This window comes from Peromyscus maniculatus, chromosome 8 (genome assembly GCF_049852395.1).
Source record: "Peromyscus maniculatus bairdii isolate BWxNUB_F1_BW_parent chromosome 8, HU_Pman_BW_mat_3.1, whole genome shotgun sequence".
NCBI lineage: Eukaryota > Metazoa > Chordata > Mammalia > Rodentia > Cricetidae > Peromyscus > Peromyscus maniculatus.
This window is the reverse complement of record NC_134859.1, coordinates 36,825,610-36,848,249: the sequence shown is the minus strand read 5'-3', so window position 1 is coordinate 36,848,249 and position 22,640 is coordinate 36,825,610. Positions and strand designations below refer to the sequence as shown.

The 22,640-nt window shown below is 46.3% G+C and overlaps 1 protein-coding gene across 1 annotated transcript in view; it reads right to left on the bottom strand.

The window, feature by feature from the left end:
* Positions 1-11,595, bottom strand: part of Fstl4 (follistatin like 4) — a 423,065-nt gene extending 411,470 nt beyond the window's left edge. The window contains exons 1-2 of the mRNA XM_006991320.4: positions 11,381-11,595; positions 1,724-1,859 (exon numbers count right to left, since the gene is read on the bottom strand). Coding sequence (XP_006991382.1) covers positions 1,724-1,849 — 126 coding nt within the window. The 5' untranslated portion in view covers positions 1,850-1,859; positions 11,381-11,595. The remainder of the gene's footprint in view (positions 1-1,723; positions 1,860-11,380) is intronic.
* Positions 11,596-22,640: the final 11,045 nt, after the last annotated feature.

Genomic DNA, 22,640 nt, shown 5'->3' with positions numbered 1-22,640 from the left:
CCATTCACAGCATGACCACCTCATTCACCAGAGCGAGGGGCAGGCTCAGGGAGTTCAAGCACAGCAGAAAATAGAGCTACAGCTGAGAGGTGTGCCCACAGGCCAGCCGCACCTGCCTCCAGGAGACTGCCTCCTTCCCGAAGTGACATTCTCGGACTTGGGAGACACAGCTGGGGCTGGGGAGAATATGGGGCAGACAACCCCAAACAAAGAGAAACCTACCTCTCCTGTTGTTACACAAAGCTGAGGTGTTAAGTGCTCACATAGGAGATTCTGGGTGATGCTAACTTGCCTCCCATTTACCACTACCTAAATCCCACTTTAATTAGCTTGCCTCGTAATTGAAATAAGTGGTGCACTGAAGAGGGCCAAGGAGCCCCCCACCTTCAGAAGAGTAAGCTACCTGTAAGGCCTGTTTGCTTTCCTATTAAATATTCAAGGATGGATCTATAGGACTTAAGTGATGGTTTCCCCTTGGGATGTGAGTATAAAAATGAAGCCCTTTCCACATGGGAAATGTAGCTCTCACCAGCCCAGTCGCAGCCGCCATTAGACGCTTTCCAAGCGACATTAAGTTCTGTCCTTCATAGATTTAGACAGGAGCGATAGTGTTTCTACTTAATCATCGACCTGAGACAAAGGCACACCGCACCAACTTCAGCAGGAGAAGTGTGCATTAAATTCCTTCTGAAACTCCCCGAAGAGTAAGGCTTGCAGGTTTGGGATTGCATGACAATTAAGTAATAATGAAAGAGAACGCTGTGCCATTTGATCAAATAATGCGTTAATCCTAACACACACTGTGTGTGTCCCTTATCCGCTCTTGGGGTATGTTGACTTTTTTCGGTAATTTTGACTTCTCCTTCCCCAGGAACAGACACACAGATACAGAGAAAAGGATGTATCAGTGTAAGACAATGGAAGTGGGGATGCCTGGGAGAACCCTGATAAGGACTCAGCTCCTCAAGGCGAAGAGGAAAATCCCAGGTGGTTTAAATGAAGCGGGTACTCACTTTTCAAAGTTCAGCACCTACACAATGCATTTTCTGAAGATAACCTGCATTCCATGTGCACCTTCAATTCATGAGGCCACCCCAAATTCACTGAGCCTGCTACCTTGAGTGGGACTTGTGCCTGGGACACTTGAGACTAGAGATCACTAAGCAATTAGTGGTACATCCAGGCCCTCGGGGGAGGTTTCTGAGAGTAAGTTTTCCGGGCTCTTTAGAAGTATTTATATACACCTAGCATGCCATTAATCATTCTTATCTGTTCATTAAAGCTGTCTCCCTCAGGACCTCAGCTCGCCAATTCTTTCTCAGCTCAGTTCTTTTTTAGCTATATATCCTAAGAGTGGTCTGTTTCCTTTAAGACATATTTTGTCATTCAAATCCTTCATAAGTTCACATGGGTGTGCCCCACCAGTTGGTCTGAATCTGTGGAATTAAATACACAGACAAGCCAGTTCTAAGAAGGGTCTCTGGGGAAGGACAAATGTGCAGTGAGAAGCACAGTTTAGGGGTGTGCTTTTGTTGAGAGGAACCCGGAACCATGGCCCACCTGGGACAGTGCCTGCTGCCTCCTCCTGTCCCCTACCAAAAACTGGGTGCAATTTGAATTGACACAGTGGTATAACTGATCTAAAAGTGGAAGAGAAACCAGACACTGGAACACTGAAAAGCAACCTGTATGAAATGTCATGTCAGTAGTTACCAGACCATACCTCTGCCTGTGACTCTCCCAGAACCACATTCGGGCTTCTGCTGGCTCCATGGTCCATCCATCCCAGCACGGCTGGCAGGGAGACCCCGAGGAGGGCAAGATGTGGCCAGAAGCCTCCCGGTTTCATTTTGTCCAGTCTGTTGAGAAAATAACAAAGGCTCAATGGGAAGCAGCAGGAGGTCACCGCAAGTCAGCAGGGAGTTGATGTGCACACAGGTTAACCTGAGGTCTGGGCAGGTGGCTTCCTTTGTAAAGTGCTTGCCATGCACATGTGGAGACCTGAGTTTGAGCTCCAGGACCCACATAAAAAGCTGGGAATGGCAGTTTGTTTCTCTAATCCCAGTCCTGGGGAGGTAGAGAAAGGTAGATCCCAGAGATTCGCTGACCAGCCAGCACTGACTAATTGGTGAGCCATGGATCAGTGAGAAAAACTCTTTCTTGCAAAAAATCAAGATGGCTGGCTGGTGAGGAACCACAATCAAGGTTGAATTCTGGCTTCCCTATGCACATGCAACTATACACATGTATAGCAGTGCACACACACAAAGAACCAGATTAATCTAAGTATAAAATACAATACAAACCCTTCTGTTTTATTTGGGAGAAGTTGCGTTATTTCTGGGCCTTGGTACACTATCTTTGAAATGGGGACCATATTAGAGACCTCATTGGGCTGCTCTGAGAATTGAGATAGCTGGTACCAGGCGTGGAGTAGAACTGCTAATGTAAGCCATTAGGTAGTGTCCCACTTGAAATGCCAAGCACCACCACATCTACAAGGACAACCAAGATGAGTCTGCTGAGTCACATCTACTGGGCACATCCATGCCTCAATTTCCTGAAAAGGCATTTGGAGCTAGGCACAGGAAGCTTAGGAAAAGCCTGATGACCTAAGTTTGATCCCTCAAAGCTGACTCCTGTAAGTTGTCTTCCATGGCATATGTACCCCCATGTATACATACACTAAATAAATAAACACAGTTCAAGAAATGTTGATGAGGGCCGGGCGGTGGTGGCGCACGCCTTTAATCCCAGCACTCGGGAGGCAGAGCCAGGCGGATCTCTGTGAGTTCGAGGCCAGCCTGGGCTACCAAGTGAGTTCCAGGAAAGGCGCAAAGCTACACAGAGAAACCCTGTCTCGAAAAACCAAAAAAAAAAAAAAAAAAAAAAAAAAAAAAAAAAAAAAAAAGAAATGTTGATGAGGAATAATATAAGTGTGTAACAACTTCTCTAAACCTCACACCTTGGTTAACAAAATGAACTTCAAAATAGCATCATAAGGTCTAGTATTTTAGTTTTTGTAGCAGAATCTGAGCAGCCAATACCAATTAAATCCCAATAACCTGGAAGTAACATTTTCACCTGAAGTCTTAGAATAAAACAAAGGGGCAATTCAAGGTAACCAAAGACATAGGAGCCGCACAGCCAAGACATTGAGGCTCAGATATGAACAGTGTTTAAGAAACCTCATGTGTGCTGGTGGTGGTGGTGCATGCCTCTAATCCCAGCACTTGGGAGGTAGAGGCGAGTGGATTTCTGTGAGTTCAAGGCTAGCTTGGTCTACAAAGCGAGTTCCAGGACAGCCAGAGCTACACAGAGAAACCCTGTTTCAAAAATTTAAAAAAAGAAAAGAAAAAAGAAGAAACCCAATGTGCTAAATTGCTGTGCTAATGGAATGAGGACAGAGTGCTCCAGGGGTCCTAATAACTGCATTTTTAAAAATTTATATTTAGGATGGTGTGTGTGTGTGTGTGTGTGTGTGTGTGTGTGTGTGTGTGTGTGTGTGTGTTGTGGGGGATGTGTTGGAGGTCAGAAAACTACTTGCAGGAGTCAGTTCTATCCCTCCCCTGTGTGGATCCTGGGGATCAAAGTCAGGTCACCAGACTTGATGGCAGGTACCTTTACCTGCTGAGCCATCTCACTGGCCCACCTGCTTACTTTTTAAGTAAAGTTTGCACTGTAAGTGTATGTCAGCCATAATTTTGATGGTATTTAATTGCAGACTCTCTATGCTACATCCAGACTGTTCACAGAGAGAGAGAAACACATAGTGCCCTTTAGAGGCCAGCACTCCAGATGACCTGGCCTGCATCTCATTCAAAAGCTTGGCTTGAGATAGCTTGTAGCTTGAAGAGTCCCATCCCTGTAGTCAAGTCAACAGCCTTGGATAACTCCTACACTCTGGACCCCAACCTTTTCAACTGTGGATCCCAACTTCAAAGCAACTTATATAGTTTCTCCTGGGGGGAATGTTAAAAATTGGGCAATGGTAGAATATAGTAAACAGTAAAATACAGAACCAACAATTAATTAAAAAGCAAATGCATAATGAAACCAAGGAGGTTCTGGCAATGTTTATCTATGCTATATCTCACCACCTCATGGCAGCCTTGGCTCCGAGCATACCAGACTTTGCCTCACACACGCCGTGTGACCTAACACACTACCACCAAGTGCTGCCTGAAACACCATGGCTCAGATCCAGGACTACTGCATGCTCTGAACCACAGTGTTTCACTTAGCAAAGTTTTCTGCTCTTATGGAAACATAATGATTTGATTATAGACGACGAAGTCTTTTAATATTTTCCTACCATCGTTCCTCAGCATGTAAGTATCAAATGAGTATATATATTTGGATGGTAGTGTGTAAGAATGTTTGATTTTTAAAATTGCTATTTGAGTTGCTGGCTGGAATTCCATAAAACTTGTTAAGTGAATTTTGGCTCAGGAGCAGGACAGAATTTCCAACCGTTTCTGAAATGGTCCTGAACACCCTTCTGCCATTTTATACTATGTATTTAAGTGACATGGTGTTCAACACTGACAATTATAAAATCAAAATATTAATCAGCTCCGAGAAACACCAAAGATGCTCTTCCTCCTGCAGTATCAAACATACGCCAAAACTGAATTCCTTATGCACAGTCATCTTATGAGTATACAAATTTCTTTTATCTTTAACAAATAATAAAAGTACATATATACTAAATAATTGTTTTCAAATAAATTCCTTGGGGGCTGGAGACATGGTTTTGGGGTTAAGAGTACATTCTACTCTTTCAGAGGATCCAAGTTTGAGTCCCAGTATCCATATCAGCCTACTCAAAATTACCTGTAACTCAAACTCCAGGGGAATCTGATGACTCTGGCCTGGGCTGGGGTGGGAGGTACCTCCTCTCTAGTACACATACACACACTTAGAAGTAATAAATAAATCTTTAAAAGTAAAAGTCAGCCCAGTGTGGTAGTGCACACCTTTAATCCCAGCACTTGGGAGACAAAGGCAGGTGGGTCTCTGAGTCCAAGGCCAGCCTGGTCTACAAAGAGAGTTCCAGGACAGCCAGGGTTGTTACACAGAGGAACCTTGTCTCGAAAAGCAAAAACAAAACAAAAAAAGTAAAAGTCTAAGATTTATCACCAGTAAATGTCTGCTTTGTAATCTAATTTACATAAGAGGTAAAAGGGATCAGGAGTAGAAACAGTTTAAAAATCTGACCTAGACAAGGGACAAAGGCTGTTACTTGGTCACTAGTGCTACGGCCATGACCGCCCAACAAATCCACTTGTGCAGTGTGTGGGCTCCTCTGGCTGCCTCCCCAAGTGTGAGACAGAAATGCCCACTAAGAAGAAAAGGCAGACTAAAACTTGGAACACTACACACAATGACAAGGTCACCAAGGGATAGCTCTCTTTTAGAGAAGGCCTCCAGAGATCCCCATTTCTCTATTTCTTTAGCCATTCATTTTTTGACATCTGTCGGCAAAGCTGAGCTACTGAGAAAGTGGTCCAGGTGGCCAGTAGCTCTCACCAGAATGTCACCATCCCTGCCCCTGGGGCGCACTTCGCACAGTGTGGCTTCGGCTGCTGCCTGTGTGAGTGAGGCCTGTGACAAAAGCCAGCAGCTGCCTGACTCTCTGCGAAGGATGGACACATCTCAGAGGCATGAGGAGGCAGAGGGAAAAGAACTCCCACGTGCGGAGCTACAAGAGAGTATTGCCCATACTGCAACTGTTTTGTTTCGTTTTTCTAAAAATAAATAAGGCAGCTCCATATTCTTCATGAAGTATTCTCTTTGAACCTGGAGCCACATTCCAGAGACTGCAAATGGCAGCTGCTGGACTTTTGCATATTTTAAGAGCTAAGTATAGTTATTCAAGCTAGAATGAGAAAGATTATGCTCTCTATTCCTTTTAAAATTTGTCCATATTAGTCCTCTTACAAATAATGCTTGTGAGGAAAACACCTGCATTTAAAGGTCTATTTACCTCCTTTTATCATGCCTCCTTGCCCAAACACATGAAAAATAGAGACAGTCAAAATCTATCTTACTTAATGTACAGATGTCAACTCCTGGAATTATGAAATATGCAAGCCACAAAATCTAACGCTTTACTTTCAATTTGCTTCGTAATCTAAGACCAATTAGTAATAAAAAGAAAAACCAATGGTGTTTTACTATTATGGATAGTATCAAAATAAAATCCATTCATTTCAATTATTGTCTTGGCAAGCACCATGTAGCTTCATTTACAAGGCAGGTCCAGAGGGTGAGCATTAGCTGGCTGGATGCTGAGAGGTGTTTCAGGACACTTGGAACCTAAGAACCAACCTTGGTAGCTGAGCTGGTACTGATCTTTATCCAGTTTGCATTGACGGTCCCTGTTAAGACCTTATTTGAAGACAGGGAGACATGTGAGCCAGATAAACCACTGGAATCAGCCTACACAGTTTCTTTATAAAATGCAGCTCAGTTTGGCCACCACTAGCTGATTTCATTTACACTGTGGATGTGTCTTGGATGTCATTTTATACAAAGGGTGATTGACAATTCATTGCATCTAGAGCAGCAACAGCCTAAAAAATTTCAACTAGAGTTTTATGACAACTCAGTCAATAAAAAGAAGAATTAATATGGGGTCTAAATCAATTTTGATGATCTGTCTAATAACCAAATAGAGAGTCTCTATTTGGTTAACACTCACATAGCAATTACCATGTGTCAGGTACTATTCTAACTGCTTTACAGGCATTTACTCATAACCCTCGTCTTACTCCCTGCAGAAGGCAATGACTATCCTTCCTCCCCATCTGATGACAGAGACAACAGGGTCACAGGGAGGGTAAGTACCCTGTCAAAGCTACATGGCATGTAAGTTAGCAGGTGGGTGGTTCTGTTACATCCTGTCCCTCAATGTCTCTCCACCTTGGCAATATTTAATCTTGGTAGGTAGTTCTTTTTCATATGACAGAGTCAATCGATACAAAGCAAACTGGGAGTCCCTTCTTGCCCCTGAAAGCTGCCCAGAGCCTCCTTTTCTTGTCAAGGCTCTGACCATGGCCAAGGACTCAGAGCAAGGGGGAAGAGCCAAGCTGTCCCTTTCTGTACCTGACCCCAGAGGGAGTACAACTTGGCTCATTCTCCAAGAGAAATCACACAGAATTCTAGGGGGCAAGGATGCTTCTCCAACTCCAGGGAGCGTAAGTCACTTAGAGGTCACCAATCTGTTACTGAACTCATTGCAGCTCCAATTTAAATAGCCTTGCTAGCCTTTAGCAACAGATCTGGGAATGAGCTCCTCAGAAGGTTGCAGATTCTATCAATCTAGACCGCCTTCTGAGACTATGCTTCATTCGTTGTATGTTTCTGTTCAATCCTGGCCAGACCCCAAGCACTGGTTCCAACTCCACCAGGATGGAGTCCCTGAGACAGTCTCCTTTTCCAAACAACTCGGAGCATCAATCACTTGGCAGATAAAACATCTTTGGTGGAAGAAAGTCACTTCACTCTTTCCTCTGGTCCCCACCGGGTCCTCAACATTCTCCCACAGTCAGGAGAACTAGGTGCTAGCCTGTCTGCTGTAGTTTTAATACATCACTGAAGGTTTGGAACCAGGGCACTGCCCAGACCTAGACTCTAACCCCAGCGTCCCACCATCTGGACACCTGCCTGCGCTCTTATGCTACTGCAAGCTTATAGAAAGAGCTCAGGTTTGCATGGTCTCCCAGGTGATGCTTGTGTTTGTCAGTGCCATAGCCTCTCTGTGCAAACCACAGGACTTCCTGGAATCGTAAAACAAGCTTGTGTCTGTGCTATCTCTCCGTGCTCAAAATTACAGAGTTATGACAAATTATCATGATGTAATATTCCAAATGCCAAGTTGCTTTTTGAAGAAAGTTGAAAAGCCATGACTAAAATCTTAAGTTATTGGGGAAAGACTAAAACTAATATGAATTCATGTTTTTTTTTAAAAAAAAAAAAAACAGAAAAACCAAAAACAAAAACAGATCTGCCCCCACACAGAGACCACAAACCAACATGTAAGCTGTATTTACTGTGCAGGATCAGTGACCGGAGTCTTAAACAGGTGATGGACTTGAGAGAAGTCTTGTCTATTTCTATAACCAAATCTTTCAGGACAAGCGGGAATGCTGGCCACCAGGGAGGGACACTGCTCACCAGCTCTCTTTCTCTCTTGACCTCTTTTCCAGAGCACGGGAACATTACCAGGCCAGTCGCTATGGATTAGTCACACACAAATGGCTTAGAAATTATAAAGATGCCTCGGTAGAGCCTCAAAGAGAGCAAGGAGGCACCTGCATTTCCAAACATCTGCTTGATACCTGAATAGGACCATATTTTACACCATGTTCTGTTGACAGTCAACAGAGGAAAATCAAATGGGGAGTCCCAGAGCCCTGCTATCCTCTTCTGTGTATCAGCCCAAATGTTAGGGAGAGGGGCATACACCAAACCCCACCCGAAACCAGGAACTACATCTTAATTTCTACTGGAAGGTTTAGGACTCTAGTTTTGATTTGTGTGCAGTTTAGGAAAAAAGAAAAAGCATTTCAGTTTTCCCCAAATTGCCCCTAAAATATCAACCTGAAGATGATAAGCATGTGACTAACACCATAATTAAGCGGAATTGCATTTTGATAACTTTATTTATTTGATTGTGTATGTATAAGTCAGAGAAGTGGCAGGAATCTGATCTCTCCTTCTACAAGTAGATCTGAGGGCTCAAACTCAGACTCTCAGGCCTGACAGCAAACGCCTTTACCCACTGCACCATCTCACCAGCCCTACATTGCATTTTCTGTTAACTATGCACTATGTATTTCCCAACAATCGGTGAATTGTCTACCTGAATTATTTCACGTGCAATGCATAAGTTGATGACATTCATCTTGGAACTGAAGTTCTGTACACTCACCTACGGCTTCTAGTCACCCTTATCCTTCCAACCTTCAGGTAATACTGTGGTTTTCCATTATATTTGATGTTCCACACCTTAGTGTTAGGTATTACGAGGCAAAACTCTTCAGGAGAGATATTCTCTTGAAAAATCCAATTTCACTAAGTGTGGAAGGGCAACAATAACTCCACATAAGCAACACAAGAAGGCGGGACTTGCAGAGGAAAAAAAAATACCTCAGACATAGGGTAGCCATTAAGGGCAGGTTTGGGAAATCTTCACTGCTCAATACCAGTCCCTGGAAAAGACTGTCAAGTCAAACACAAGATCACCACATGAAGTCACAGGAAACAAATAGGTCCTCCAAGTCCTTAGCAGAAGGTAAAGCATGGGTGAGTGACCTAGTCCCAGGGCAACAAGCTGGTCCCTCTCTAGGAGGAAGAAATAAAAGCCATTCTGGAATTAACAAAAACTGGTGAGCTCAAAGTTCTAAGAGGAAAAATAAAAGTCGCTGGGACAACATCATCAGGAATGTTACTACACTGTGTCCTGTGGACTCTTTCCGTGGATGACCTTTGGCTCAAGCTGAAGTCTTTCTTGGAAGCAGGAGGCGTTGGGTCCCAGGATGGGAGGAAGAAAGTCAGCCTTCAGCTGATAGTGGCGGAAGTGGCCTGACAGTGGCAGCCCCTTCTCCTCCAACTGAAACAGGAAGTGACTGAGTTCTGTCAGGAACAGGGGTTCCAGGGTTGAATGGAGAGGTGCTGGGGCTCTGACACCACACAAGCCCTGCTTACTCCCCTGCCCATTTGCTTTCCACACCCACGCCCACACCACAGCCTGTCCTCAGAACGGAACTGGCCACTACCAAGGGTGACAATAGAGTGTTAAAATTTGCCCTTGTTTCACCGGAGGCTGGTGAGTAGGAAAATAACTTGGGGGCTTTCTGGGCAAGTCCTGATGGCTTCTTCATGCCCCCCCCCCCCTTAAAAAACGGCGTTAAAAAACGGGGTGTTGCAGCGTACGTTTTTGCCTGGCAGTTACCCCATTTCTGTGTTAGGTGCATAAAAGGGGGTGAATTTGGGCACCTCACGGATGGGGGTATCTAGTACAATTCTTGGCGCACAGGCTTGCAACAGATTCACTAAGACAACAGACGAAAGCTACTGGCGCTGTTTTTCACCCATGGAAACCTCGGTGGAAGCGACACCTAGAGGGAGCGGAGGGGAGACTCCAGAGCGCTATTCATCAGTGTCAAGGGCCGGTTATCTGGAGGGAGGGAAGTCCTCTGGGCAGTGCAAGGTGGACCAGCTCTGGGAGCAAATGCAGACCTAGCCGGGGCCCAGCTCCCAGGGAATTCTGAGTAGACCAAAGCACGGCACAGATGCTCGTCAAATCCAGGGCATCACGAGCTCTACCGACTGCTGTCTGTCAGTCAGTTTCTGCCTTCGCAAGAGTTTCAGGACACGAAGTCCTCAGGTGGCAGGCATGAGAGAAGCCAAGTGGGACATGGCTTTGTCAGCTGCAGGGAATGCTCAAAGCCTCGTGCTGCAGTGGTACCCAAACTCTAAGCGATGTGCGCCCCAAGAACAACATTCTGACTGCGTTCCACAGGCCCCCTCTGAAACTTGGGAATGGTCTCTCTTCCTTCACTGGGGCTAAGGGGGAATCACTCAGCACAATCAGTCTTAGCACCAAGCCCCCAACCTGAATGTCCTCCAGGACAAACTGCTCCCTGGAGACCTCCCAGTGGGTTACAGCAGCCGCTTACTGACAACAACTGTGGCCTCGCAAAATTGAAGCCACAGGGTCTCCAGAGCAGGGATCTGCCCGGATGCCCTCTGTGAGCTCCTTACACCGGGGACTATGGTGTAAAATGAGGGCCAGGAGAGGCGCAGCTCATCTTTTGGCTGCGACAAGGGGACGCAAGTTTCCCCGCAAAGCGGAGGGGAAGGAGGTGTAGAGGATGACCGTCCCGCACTCTAGATCCGAGCCAAGGGCACGGGTGCGAGCCAGAGTCTGTCGCTCGCCAAGGTTCGGCCGAAGCCATTCGGGGTTCAGAACCCAAGAGCGGTGCCTGCAGGGTCTCGGTGCGGATCGCGAGCTTCGGGCTCAGCGGGAGCGGCTCTGCGTGGCGCCCCGCGCGCCCCTCTAAGAATCGCTCCGTTCCCCGCCGCTGATCCCCGGGTGTCAAGCCCCAGATGCCCCCGCTTTAGCCTCCAGTCCTAGCGCATCCAGGGTGGCCCTGCCGAGCCCCGGCCCTGCGGTCCCGTGCCCGCGGCCAGGCGCGCAAACTTGGCTCTCCAGGCGTGGGCAGTGAGGACCAGCGAACGCCCGCACCGGGCCCTGCAGCGAGCTGCGGAGCTGCGGGCGTCGGGAGCTCGGCGGGCGGCAGCGGGACGGGCTGGCGGCAGTGGCACGACTCGGACGCCCGCATCTGCTCCCGAGCGGCGCCCCGCTTACCTGCGGCGGCCGGGGCCGAGAGGAAGAAGACCAGGTGGCCGGACTCGGGTGGAAGGGAGGGAGCGCCCCGTGGCGGCGACAGCGGCAGCGACCCGGCCCCCGCGTCCTCCGCTGGGTCGTCTCCGGCTGTCGGCTGGTACCCCGGCGTGCTAGAGACTGTCCAAGCTCCAGCTCACTGAGCCTCCGTCGCCCGCCGCTGTGCCACCGCTGCCGCGGCTGCCCTATTTCTGCCGCCGGGACCGGAGCCCGTGACGTCACCCTCCGGGCCCCGCCTGCCCAATCGCCGCCACCTGTGCTCGCCGCCCGCCCGCCTGCCGGTCAGACCCCGCGGCAGGTGTGGAGCAGCCCGGCGCGCACGCGGGGCGCGAGGATTTCCCTGCGCCCTGCACCACCTGGTCAGGGTGCCTCTCTTTCCCCCTGGTTCCCGGGAAGCTCAGCAGGTGACAATCCCCTGCCTCCGTCTTCTACTCACCCCTCCTCTCCTCCAAGCGTCTTTCCCGGCCAGCCTCCCCCCAAGGTTGTGCTTTGCTCAAAGCGCCGAATTGTTCTCAATCAGCGGCCATTTCTCGTGAAGCCCTAGCGGGTCGGTACACTGCACCAAAAGAGATGTCCCCGGAGCAAAATTCTGGGGACACTCCTCCCTGCCTTGAGAAACAACTACCTGTGAAAGAGCAAAGTTTTCGTTACTCCCAATTAGAGGCTCTTAAAGAAGTCCCAGGTGACATTTGCCAAGCCTGACCCACCTGAGCCGGGAGCGTGTCTTGTTCCTAAAACAAGAACATTTTTGCCCCCTCTCCGGATCCCGAGACAGCGCGGCTTCCTGGCTTTTCCAACTCTCTCTTCAACCTCCACAGCTTTTGATATGTGCTCAGATAAGTTGCAAAAAACTCCTTTGTCACGCTCGATCTAACCTCACACCTGAGAAAGCAGCATGGGGCAGCAAGGCAGGGGTGGCCGCAGCCTCTCCAGGTGCCGCCTCCTGCTGTGTTGTGTGGATGCCCAGTGGCTTTTTGGTTTAGGAGTACAGTGTCCTGCCCATGCCTTTGGGACCTCCCCTGATTTGCAGGAGGGTGCAACGGGGCTTTTCTGGAGATAAGGTTAGTTAAATATAAAAGGAAGTGGGGAAATAAATACTAAAGGGTTGGTCGAGTCTTTCCTTTCACTGAGTACAAGCCACTGGGCTGGCTGCTGGAGATACTGCAGTGAGTGGACCTTTCTTGCTCGGGTTTTTGGTCTGGTATCTAGCCCTCTTTTTACCACTGTCCAGAGAGTGGTGCAGCTCAGACCCCGTTGTAACTGCTTCCCAACTGCAAAACGAGGACACTTCCAGGTCTTAGTCAGCTGTGACTTGCCCTGTAAACACCAAGATTTGCACTCAGATATAAAAAAGGCAGCCGTGTTCTCTGTGCCCTGAGGCTGTGGCTAGCATGAGGCTCTTTGCTTATTGACCATGATTTTCTGCCAAGGCCATCCATGAATGAATCCCTGAGGCTGGCCGGAGGCTGGATTCTCCGACTAAATAGAATCTAGGAGATGTAGCAATTTACATCTTGAGAAATAGGAAGGAGTGGATCTAACAGGTAGCAGGGAAGCAGGGCAGTGATGTTGTGCCCGGATCTGAACTTGTACCCTAAGTCTACCGACCAGGTTAAACCACACAGCTCTCCAAGTTAAGGTGGGGGAGAGATGCAGATTCCTCTTTTCTAAGCACCAAGCCGTAGAGGCAGCTCAGCGGCCATATAACAGTATTCCAGGCAGGACTTGGGCACTCCGTTTTTGTTTTTTAATAACTAGAGGTCATGCATAAGTCAAGGCCTGCATTCTGACCAAGACCAGAAATAATGATGTTTAATGTTCTGAACAACCGCAGGCTTCTTCATGTTTCCCCAGGAAGGGGAGTGAAACTGTTGTAAACCAGATGTGCTGATTACTCCCTGAGAGCTGGCACTGACCTCCACAGTGAGCCTTTGTGACCACTGGACGGAAAAACAGAATGGGATGATGAGTCACCTTGGAATAAAAGAAGGTGAGGTGTGAAGGTGGAGGTCAACCAGGCCTCCAGGAGGCAGCATCAGATGCCACACTTGGACATCTCTTCCCATTGCTTTGTGCTTTCATCTGCCAGAGTGGTTCTTGGTTTACTTAGACACCCCAAGTTGGGAACTAGGCTAGATTTCCCACAGAGAGTCTAGAATTGACCTGCATCCTTGGTTCAGAACTTGAGAGCACACTGCTTCTCCTCAGATAACTAGGATGCTTGGGAAAGTTTTGTTTTTTGTTTTGTTTTGTTTTGTTTTCAGGTAAATTTTGAATTTCACACAATGTAGTAAGTTTGAGTAGAAGGACTCTGGACACAAATTTTACTGCTGCCCTAGCCCGCAGCCTGTTGGGGAGTGTTTCAGCGATACAGATTCAGAAACACAAAAGGAAGTGATTAGTATACTTTTCTACAAGAAGTTTAAACAGTTCCTGTCTTGCTATGTTTTGAGACAGGTTCTCACTATATAGCTCAGGCTAACAGTGACCACAATGACCTTTTTATTTATTTATTTTTTAACTTTACTAGGTTTTTTTAAAGATTTATTTTTAATTATGTTTATGTGGGGGTTGGGGGGGGGTGTACATGTGTGTGTAGGTACCCAAGGAGGCCAGAAGAGGGCATCAGGGTTCCCTGGAAGCTAGAGTTACAAGTGGTTGTGAACCACCAGGCATGGTTGCTAGGAATCCAACTCTGCAGGAGAGGTCCTGATTCTTAACCACTGAGCCATCTCTGCAGCTGGTACTTGACCATTTTTAAGACTCTTTCCTACTTCTCTTTACCAAGCCCACAAGCCTATAGTGAGAAGTTGAGCGGTGTACATTGCCTTTCTTTTTATTCAGCTTCCACAGGAGACCAGGACACACCCCATTTCCTCCAGACCAATCCCAGACTGTCCTCATCAGTGACTATGGTAAGGCAGCCACACTGTCCCCATCAGTGGCTATGGGTGAGGCAGCCACACTGTCCCCATCAGTGACTATGGGTGAGGCAGCCACACTGTCCCCATCAGTGACTATGGGTAAGGCAGCCACACTGTCCCCATCAGTGGCTATGGGTGAGGCAGCCACACTGTCTCCATCAGTGGCTATGGGTGAGGCAGCCACACTGTCCCCATCAGTGACTATGGTGAGGCAGCCACACTGTCCCCATCAGTGACTATGGTAAGGCAGCCACACTGTCCCCATCAGAGACTATGGGTGAGGCAGCCAGACTAGGAAACCATGTGACAAGGCAGGAAAACAGAAGCAACCTCCTTCCTTATCTTCCATAATTAACATTCTGTTCCCTCCTATCTCCAATGCCCTTTTCCTTCAGTGCCCCACTTGCACTTGATGGACCAAAGATGGCTCATCCTTTAATAATTCTGCTTTTCCTTCTCTCGTGTCAAAGCTAGGGGTGGGTGGGGTGGAAGACAGACATAGGAAATGAACTTCTTTTTGAATTTTTATTTATTTTTATGTGTATGGGTGGTTTGTCTTCATGTATGTCTGTGCACCATGTGTGTGCAGTGCCCCTGGAGGCCTGAAGAGGGCGTTTGTCCCCTGGAACTGGAGTTATAGGTGATTGTGACCCACTACGTGGGTGCTGAGAATTAAACCCAGGTCCTCTGGAAGAGCAGTCAGCGCTCTCAACTGCTAAACCATCTCTCCAGCCCTGGAAATGAAGTTCCAAGACTACTTTCCATTCAAAATGTCCATGTCTTCACCACACTAGCTGTTAGGTCTCAAACTCAGGACAAATGGCCCAGGTGCCTATTTAACATGTGAAGTGTATGCTGCCTGGCAGGTTCTCAGCAAGTATGCCAGTCATCCTGGCTGGCATACCCCACCTCTATCCTGCACTGCGACAACCCCTGAGCTTCCCTTCCCTTCCCCCAGCTTTCCTTCCCTATATAGCCCAGCCGTTGGGCTATGTGGCCTCTTGGCACCTGGTTCCTCTCTCTTCCTCTCCCCAATCCCCATAGCCCAGTTCAGTCTGCTGGCCCAGTTCAGTCTGGACCATTCCAGATACCTTTGGCTGTTTTCTCACTCATATCTACAATAAACCTTCTCCACCATTCCTGGGAGCAATCATGTCCTCATTTTCTTCATTTACAAGTCTTTATAGAAGTTGGTATCACTTTGATTTGAAAAGATCCCTGATATCAAAACCTCTCAAGTCCAACATTAACACTGACTTCTTAAACAATGATTCATGGAATCATGTAGAGATTTAGAGGATGTGAGCAATAAATTCTAAATCTAAGTGAAAAATTACACTCAAAATAATTGTGTGGGTGTGTATGACTCTTTCTCTCTCTCTCTCTCTCTCTCTCTCTCTCTCTCTCTCTCTCTCTGTGTGTGTGTGTGTGTGTGTGTGTGTGTGTGTGTGTGTGTGTGTGTGTGGCAGTTCACTGTTGGGTGTCTTCCTTGTCATGTCCCCCCTTGGTTTTTGAGACAGGGTCTCTCACAGGGCCTGGAACTTGTCATTTCCATTATACTGGAAAACAGCAAATCCCCAGGATCCACCTATCTCTGGCTCCCAGCCTTGGGGTGACAGGGTCATGTTTCCATGCTTTGCTTTTCTATGGGTGCTGGGGGTTAACCCCAGATCCCCAGGCTTGAACGGGAGGCATTTGACCTACTGAGCCCTCTCTCCCGCCCCAGATCATTGCTTTAAGCTTTGGTTTAGGGAGAAGGGCAGCATAAAGAGAAGTCTGGGATTCAGTCAGGAGACAACGGTGATTGAGGGAATTTCAAGGCTAATGAAGAGGCGGGCAGTTGGGGAGAGGAGAAATTTCAGTTCGGAAGGTAGGATGAATGAGACAATGCAGTGAAGGAAAGGGCATTGTGGGTACTAAAAGGTGGAGGGAGAACAATGAAGCCCTCCTCCATGACAAAAGCCCCATCAACTCCCAGAGGCCAGATTGATGGCACAAGTAACCCAAGAAAGGCTCCAGCAGTTGGAGGAACTTGAGCTTATTATTCTTTTTTTTTTTTTTGGTTTTTCGAGACAGGGTTTCTCTGTGTAGCTTTGCGCCTTTCCTGGAACTCACTTGGTAGCCCAGGCTGGCCTTGAACTCACAGAGATCCGCCTGGCTCTGCCTCCCGAGTGCTGGGATTAAAGGCGTGCGCCACCACCGCCCGGCATTTGAGCTTATTATTCTAAGAATGCAGAGCACATCAGATTTTTTAAATCAGAAGGAGAAGATCAGGCTTCCACACCACTAAGTACCACAGCCTGCTGAGGTCAGGAGAGAGGGAGGACAGCAGAGCCTGGACAGAAAGTAAAGGGCGGAGGGGCCAACTGCATTTTTAAAAGTGGAAATACAAACGCCAGCAATTGCCACTCATATGGTCTCCTCACTAAAGTGTTAGCACCTACGGGTTGCCCTTTGTGCCTCGAGGGAAGTCAGAGGGGAAGGTCCTCTCTTTGCAGGGGCTTAGAGCAGAAAGGTCAGCAGCTAGAGAAAGATATGAGAGCTGCTAGCAGCAGCCCATTCACAGAAGGCCCAGAACAGTAATGGGGAATGGACTTGATATCTGCTGGACCAGAGAGGCTTAGCCATGGACCCAGCTGGAAAGGGAGAGAAAAGAGAGATGTCAGCCAGGGCCTAAGGATTAGACAGACTGGAGTTCTGATTGTAGGTATCACAGGAGGCAGTGGAAGCTTCTGAACAAAGAAAATGGAATAATTCATGGTATATCTTTAAAAAGTCATTCCAGCTACAGTATAGACAAGGAAATTGCAGATAGTGGCAGATAAAAAGACCAGATATTGAGCTGTTACGACAAAGTCCTGTCTAGAACGCCATTATCATTATTGTCATCACATCATCATATAATGTATATTAAATCATAATTATGCATGGACTCCAGCCTTGAACCCAACCATAACTCTAAACCCCAAGCCTATCCTTCAACTCTAACCTTAATCCCAACCCTAACCCCAAACACTAAGTCTAACCCTACCACTAAAACCTAACCCTAACCATCAACCCTAACCCTCATCTTACACTAACTTGAACTCTAAATACTAACCCTAACTCTAACCATAAAACCTATCCACACTCACCCTGAACCCTACCTTAACTCCTAACCTCAACTCTCACTCGAACCCCTATCCCTAACCCTAAACACTAACTTTAACGATAACACGTGTTCCTAACCAAAAACACTAACTGACTGGAAAATGGCAGAGCTAGATCTGACCTGAATCCTTGTGATCATGATGGCCATTCTGCATCAGTTATACACTGCAGCCAACACATGTCTCAAAATCCAACCCCTACAAATAGGTAAGGTATGTGGAGAGCCTATTTACCTTGTCTTCCTCATCACAAACCCTTGTCATGAAATAAAACCCAAGTTTGTAATCTTTAAGCCCCTGATAGACTCAAAATTAGTTGCAGACTCTGAAGGGGGGCCTACCCACCACCCCCACATTTCCCCAGAGTGTTCTTGAGTAGGAGCAGCAGAAAATATTAGATAGAAGGATTAGAAGGGGAAGAAACAGAAAATATAGGATAGCCTCAAGAGGGCCTGCAACCTATTCTAGTCCATCGGCCCCAACTGTCTCTGCCCTAGGGTATTTAAAGGAATGCCTAGGGGTGGAGCAAAAGGCCTCCCCCCAGCACAGCCAAGTGCAGACCATCTCAGACACCTGCACTCAGGCCTGTGGTCCAATCCTCTTTATGCAGACCTGCTGGGCAAAGCCACTAGGAAACCCAAATGGGCTCCAACAAGACTCAAAATTCTTTTCTCTAGTCTTTCCTGACTGTAGCATGTCACTCCTGTTCAAACGCTCACTGTTAGTACCATCCAATACATTCATGGTGATTGGTCAAAGAGCTGAGTTGGGGGCCCAGTGTTAGCCAAGGAAACCAGAGAGAAAACTTCCTGGGGAATAAAGAGAATCCCAGGAAGACATAGTACCTCTTCTCTTGGTGCCATCATTAATCACAAAGGTCTTGCATTCTCATGGCCATCAGCTTGTGCTCTTGAGAACAGCTGACCCAGGAAGACCCAGGAGGATGGAAGAGGGAGGACAGGGAAAGATTCTAGGTCTTGAGTGAGCTACTGATACAACCTACTTTGAAGCTTCTAAATTGGGATTTAGGTTTCTCATTGTTCCTAAATCAGTTGAATTTGGGGTTTCTCACTGCAAGCAGTGGAAAAACATCACACGAGAAACCAAAGCATAAGTAAAAGCCAGTGCGTGACTGGTGAAGAGTACCGTATGGGCAGCATTCCTCCTTTACACGTGGGAATGTGCGCTGCACATTATTTCACAAGGTCTCCATGCAAGGCAAAGGACGAAGGGTTTGGACTTTAACCCAGCCCTCAGATTGTGGCAATTTTCTGTGATAGGCAATAGATAATCAACCTGGATCATCTAGTTCTAATTGCACTAGATAAAGACAGCGGGTACATTGCAGGCGACTTGACAGGCTGCTTTAAAGCTGACAAATGCGTGCACACACATCAGCCTTGCCTAGCCATATGTGGCTTGCAAATGTCTTTCTCTACAGCCCTGCTCAAAACCACTTTTAAACAATCCTGCCACTTTGGTGTAGTATGCACCCAAAAGTGGGATCTGTTGTTTTCAAGGAAGTCTTTTAGGGTATCACATAAAATATCGTGCCCAGAAGTTTGCTTTAATTCAGTCAGGAATAATAGCCATAAGATAAATGTCACAGTCACATTTTATTTTGTAGTTTTTATAACAAACAGAAAATGATTTTTGTTCAATTCTGTGAAGAAAGTGTAACTTTCTGACAAATATACTAAAAGGTGATATCATAGCAAATCAAAAGACCTGACACAGCATTAATCACGAGCAAAATATCTTCCAAAATTTGACATCTAAAATTCTGGAACTGGGGCTGGGATACCGCTCAGTTGGTAACGTGCTTGCATATCAAATACAAAGCCTTGACTTGGACCCCAGCAAGACATAAGCCCAGCATACATTCAGGAGGTAGAGTCAAGGAAATCAGAAGTTCAAGGTCATCCTCGACTACATATCAAGTTCAAGAATAGCCTGGGATGCAAGAGGCCTTGCTTCAAAATAAAATAAATTAAAACTTCTAGATTTGTATGTTTAAAATACTACTGTTTTATTTTTAAATTTTCTATGTTTAATTTATAAATGACAGGAAGGGAAAGATTCCAGGCCACCATTTACAAGTACTCTGCAAATGTCACATTGTAGGTGTGGATAAAACCTTTATTCTCAAATGCAAACCCAAATTGGATGTAATTGTCACCCTATTTTCTTTTTTTTTTAACACTGTTTTTGAAGTACCAACGGCATCACGAGGGTCCATATGAGGATTCTTTATCAGATGAATGCAATTCACAGATTGGCAAGGTAATTCTGTAGCAGTATTGTAGACTTGCCATTTTTTTCCACCCTTAATTAACTTGCATTTCATCAGTGGGTTCCTTATGTTTCTCGACTTTAAACATAGTCTTTTATGGGCACAAGTCAAACATCTATGACTAAGAAGAAAAGCAATTGAACATCCTAGCCATCTCACACAGCTCATGCTTTCCAGCCAAAAGACAACCTGAGCAAAGGATGCACGTGTATCCCTCTCCTGACCTCACTTACCCACCCTGTGGGCCCTGCTACACTCCAGCAGTATCTCACTGCAAATGAAAGAAATTAATTACTTGTGGATTCTTTATAAAAGATTCTTTTTTAACTTTATAAAAGATTCTTTTTTAATTTTAAATTACACATACATCTGTGTATGTGGTTATGTGAATGAGTGCAGGTGCCTGTGGAGACCAGAAGAGGGCATCAGATCCCCTGGAGTTACAAGCAGTTGTGAGCCATTTGGTGTGGGTGCTAGGAACTGAACTCAGGTCCTCTGCAATAGCTATGTGCACTCTGAACCTCTGAGCTGTCCTTCAAGTCCCCATTTACACAGTGAGTGAGTAAGTGTGTGTGTATGTGTATGTGTATGTGTGTGTGTGTGTGTGTGTGTGTGTGTGTGTGTGTGTGTTATGCGTATGTGCAAATGTGCTCACCCTTGAGTGCATGTGTGGAGGCCAGAAGCATGTTAAATGTCTTCTTCAGTTGCTCTCCACCTTATTATTTTGAGACAGGGTCCCTCGCTGAACCTGGACTTGCTCATTTGGGCTAGCCTCACTGGCCAGCAAGCCCCCAGCATCCACCTGTCGCTACAATCCCAGCAGTAGGTAGCCACACACATGCCACACCATGCTTCCCACACTTTCACATGGGTTGGTGATTGAACTCCAGCCCTACCACGTGTACAGTAGTCATTTTATCAAACTCTCCAGCCCTTCATAGTTTCCAGCAATGACACAAATAGGTCCCGTGCGCACCTTACTCCATCTCATCTTCTACCAGCATCTTTTAAACCATGTGCAACATCTCAACCAGGATCCTGACCTTGACAAGAGTTTTTCCAGCACAAGAACTCATGTGGCCACATCCACCCTTCTTCCCATCCCCAGTCTCTATAAATGAGTAATCTTAGTATGTCTATTATCTTCTCATTTTGAGACTATTATAATAAATAATTGCAACATACACCTTTAATCTACCCTATGCAAGTACCCAGACTCCTCTACGGTGTACCTTGTGTCTACAGTCAGTTGCTTTGTGTCACAGAGTAGCACCCCCTGATGTGGGTGTACCACATTATTTAACCACCTGGGTTGTTTCTACTTTGGGGCTATTATGAACAAAGTTGCTATAAACACTTTTATGTGAATATAAATTTTCATTTCTCTGGGACAAATGCCCACAAATGCAACTGCTGGTTAGTACAATAATTTCATGTTCAATTTTTTTAATGACAAATTTTAAATAAAAGTGTTTCCAAAAAAAGAGAGAGAAATTGGGTAAACTGCTCTCCAGAATGGCTGCACCATTTTGCATTAGCAGCAGCCAAGCATGAATGTTTCCATGTCTGCAGCTTCAACCACATTTTATATGTGTGTTTCATTGGTCCTGATAGGTATATAGTGATAGTTCGCTATAGCCTAAATTAATTTGCATTTCTTTAATGGCTAATGGTGATGTACATCATTTTTAGAAATCTGGGTGTATGTGCTTGTGTGTGTGGAAATGGGAGGTAGGGAGAGAGAGAATGTGGGTATGTGTGTGCAGTCACACTTGTGCCAGGGCTCTGAAGGTCAGACAGCCATCTTAGGTATGAGTCCTTGTCCTTCTGTTGGTTTGAAACGAGGTCTCTTGCTGCTCACTACTCTGCACACCAGGCTAGCCGGCCATGACTTTCCAGGGATTCTCTCTCCAACCTCACCTTAGGAACACTGAGATTATTAGAGACACACTTTTTACATGGGTTCTGGGAGGCTTAAACTCAGGCCCTCATGCTTGAGCGGCAAGCATGCTACCCACTGAGCCATATCCCCAGCCCCAACCTTTTACTGTGTTAATTATATGTTTTCTTTGGTAAAATGTCTCTTCATAACGTTTGGCCACTTTCTGTGTAGTGAATACTAGTCTGAAACTCATGACAATCCTCCGGCCTCAATCTTCCAAGTGTTGGGATTACAAATGTGAGCAATTGTGTTCACTCTGACCCTTTTAGAAATGGAATTTTACCAAAACAAAACTTTTGATCTTTGAGAGTTCTGATGCATCCCAGAAGCCAGTCTTTGATTGGCATATGGCTCACAAATGTTTTTTCTAATTCATAGCTGGCTTATTCTTCCCTTGAACAAGTCTTTTGTAGAAGCAAATACTTAATGGTGACACAAATTTATCAACATTGTATGAATTTCTCTTTTGTTTTCTTCTAAATTAACAATACCAAGGATTCTCTCCTATTTTTAAAAAAACAAATTTAGGAGTTTTACACCTTATGTTTAAATCTGTCATCCATGTTGAATGAATGTTCATAAAAGCTATGTATGTCTCAAGGCTTAGTTTTTCCCTTAATGATCAACTGCTCAGCGAGTGTGTATGTGTGTGTGTGTGTGTGTGTGTGTGTGTGTGTGCAACAAACCCCCAAATAATGGGGCCAGCTGACCATGAACTGAAACTATGGGCCAAAATAAACCTTTCTTCCTTTTAAGATATTTTTGTCCCAGCAACAGAAAGCTATCACACTGGTCTTCTAGGACACTATTCTGGTCAGGGACTCCGGCACCTTACTGCAGCCTCGTGAGTGTGCAAGTGTGGCCTCCCCACTTGGCCTTTGGTGGGGTGTATAGTGGTGGGTCTGTGAATAGTCCA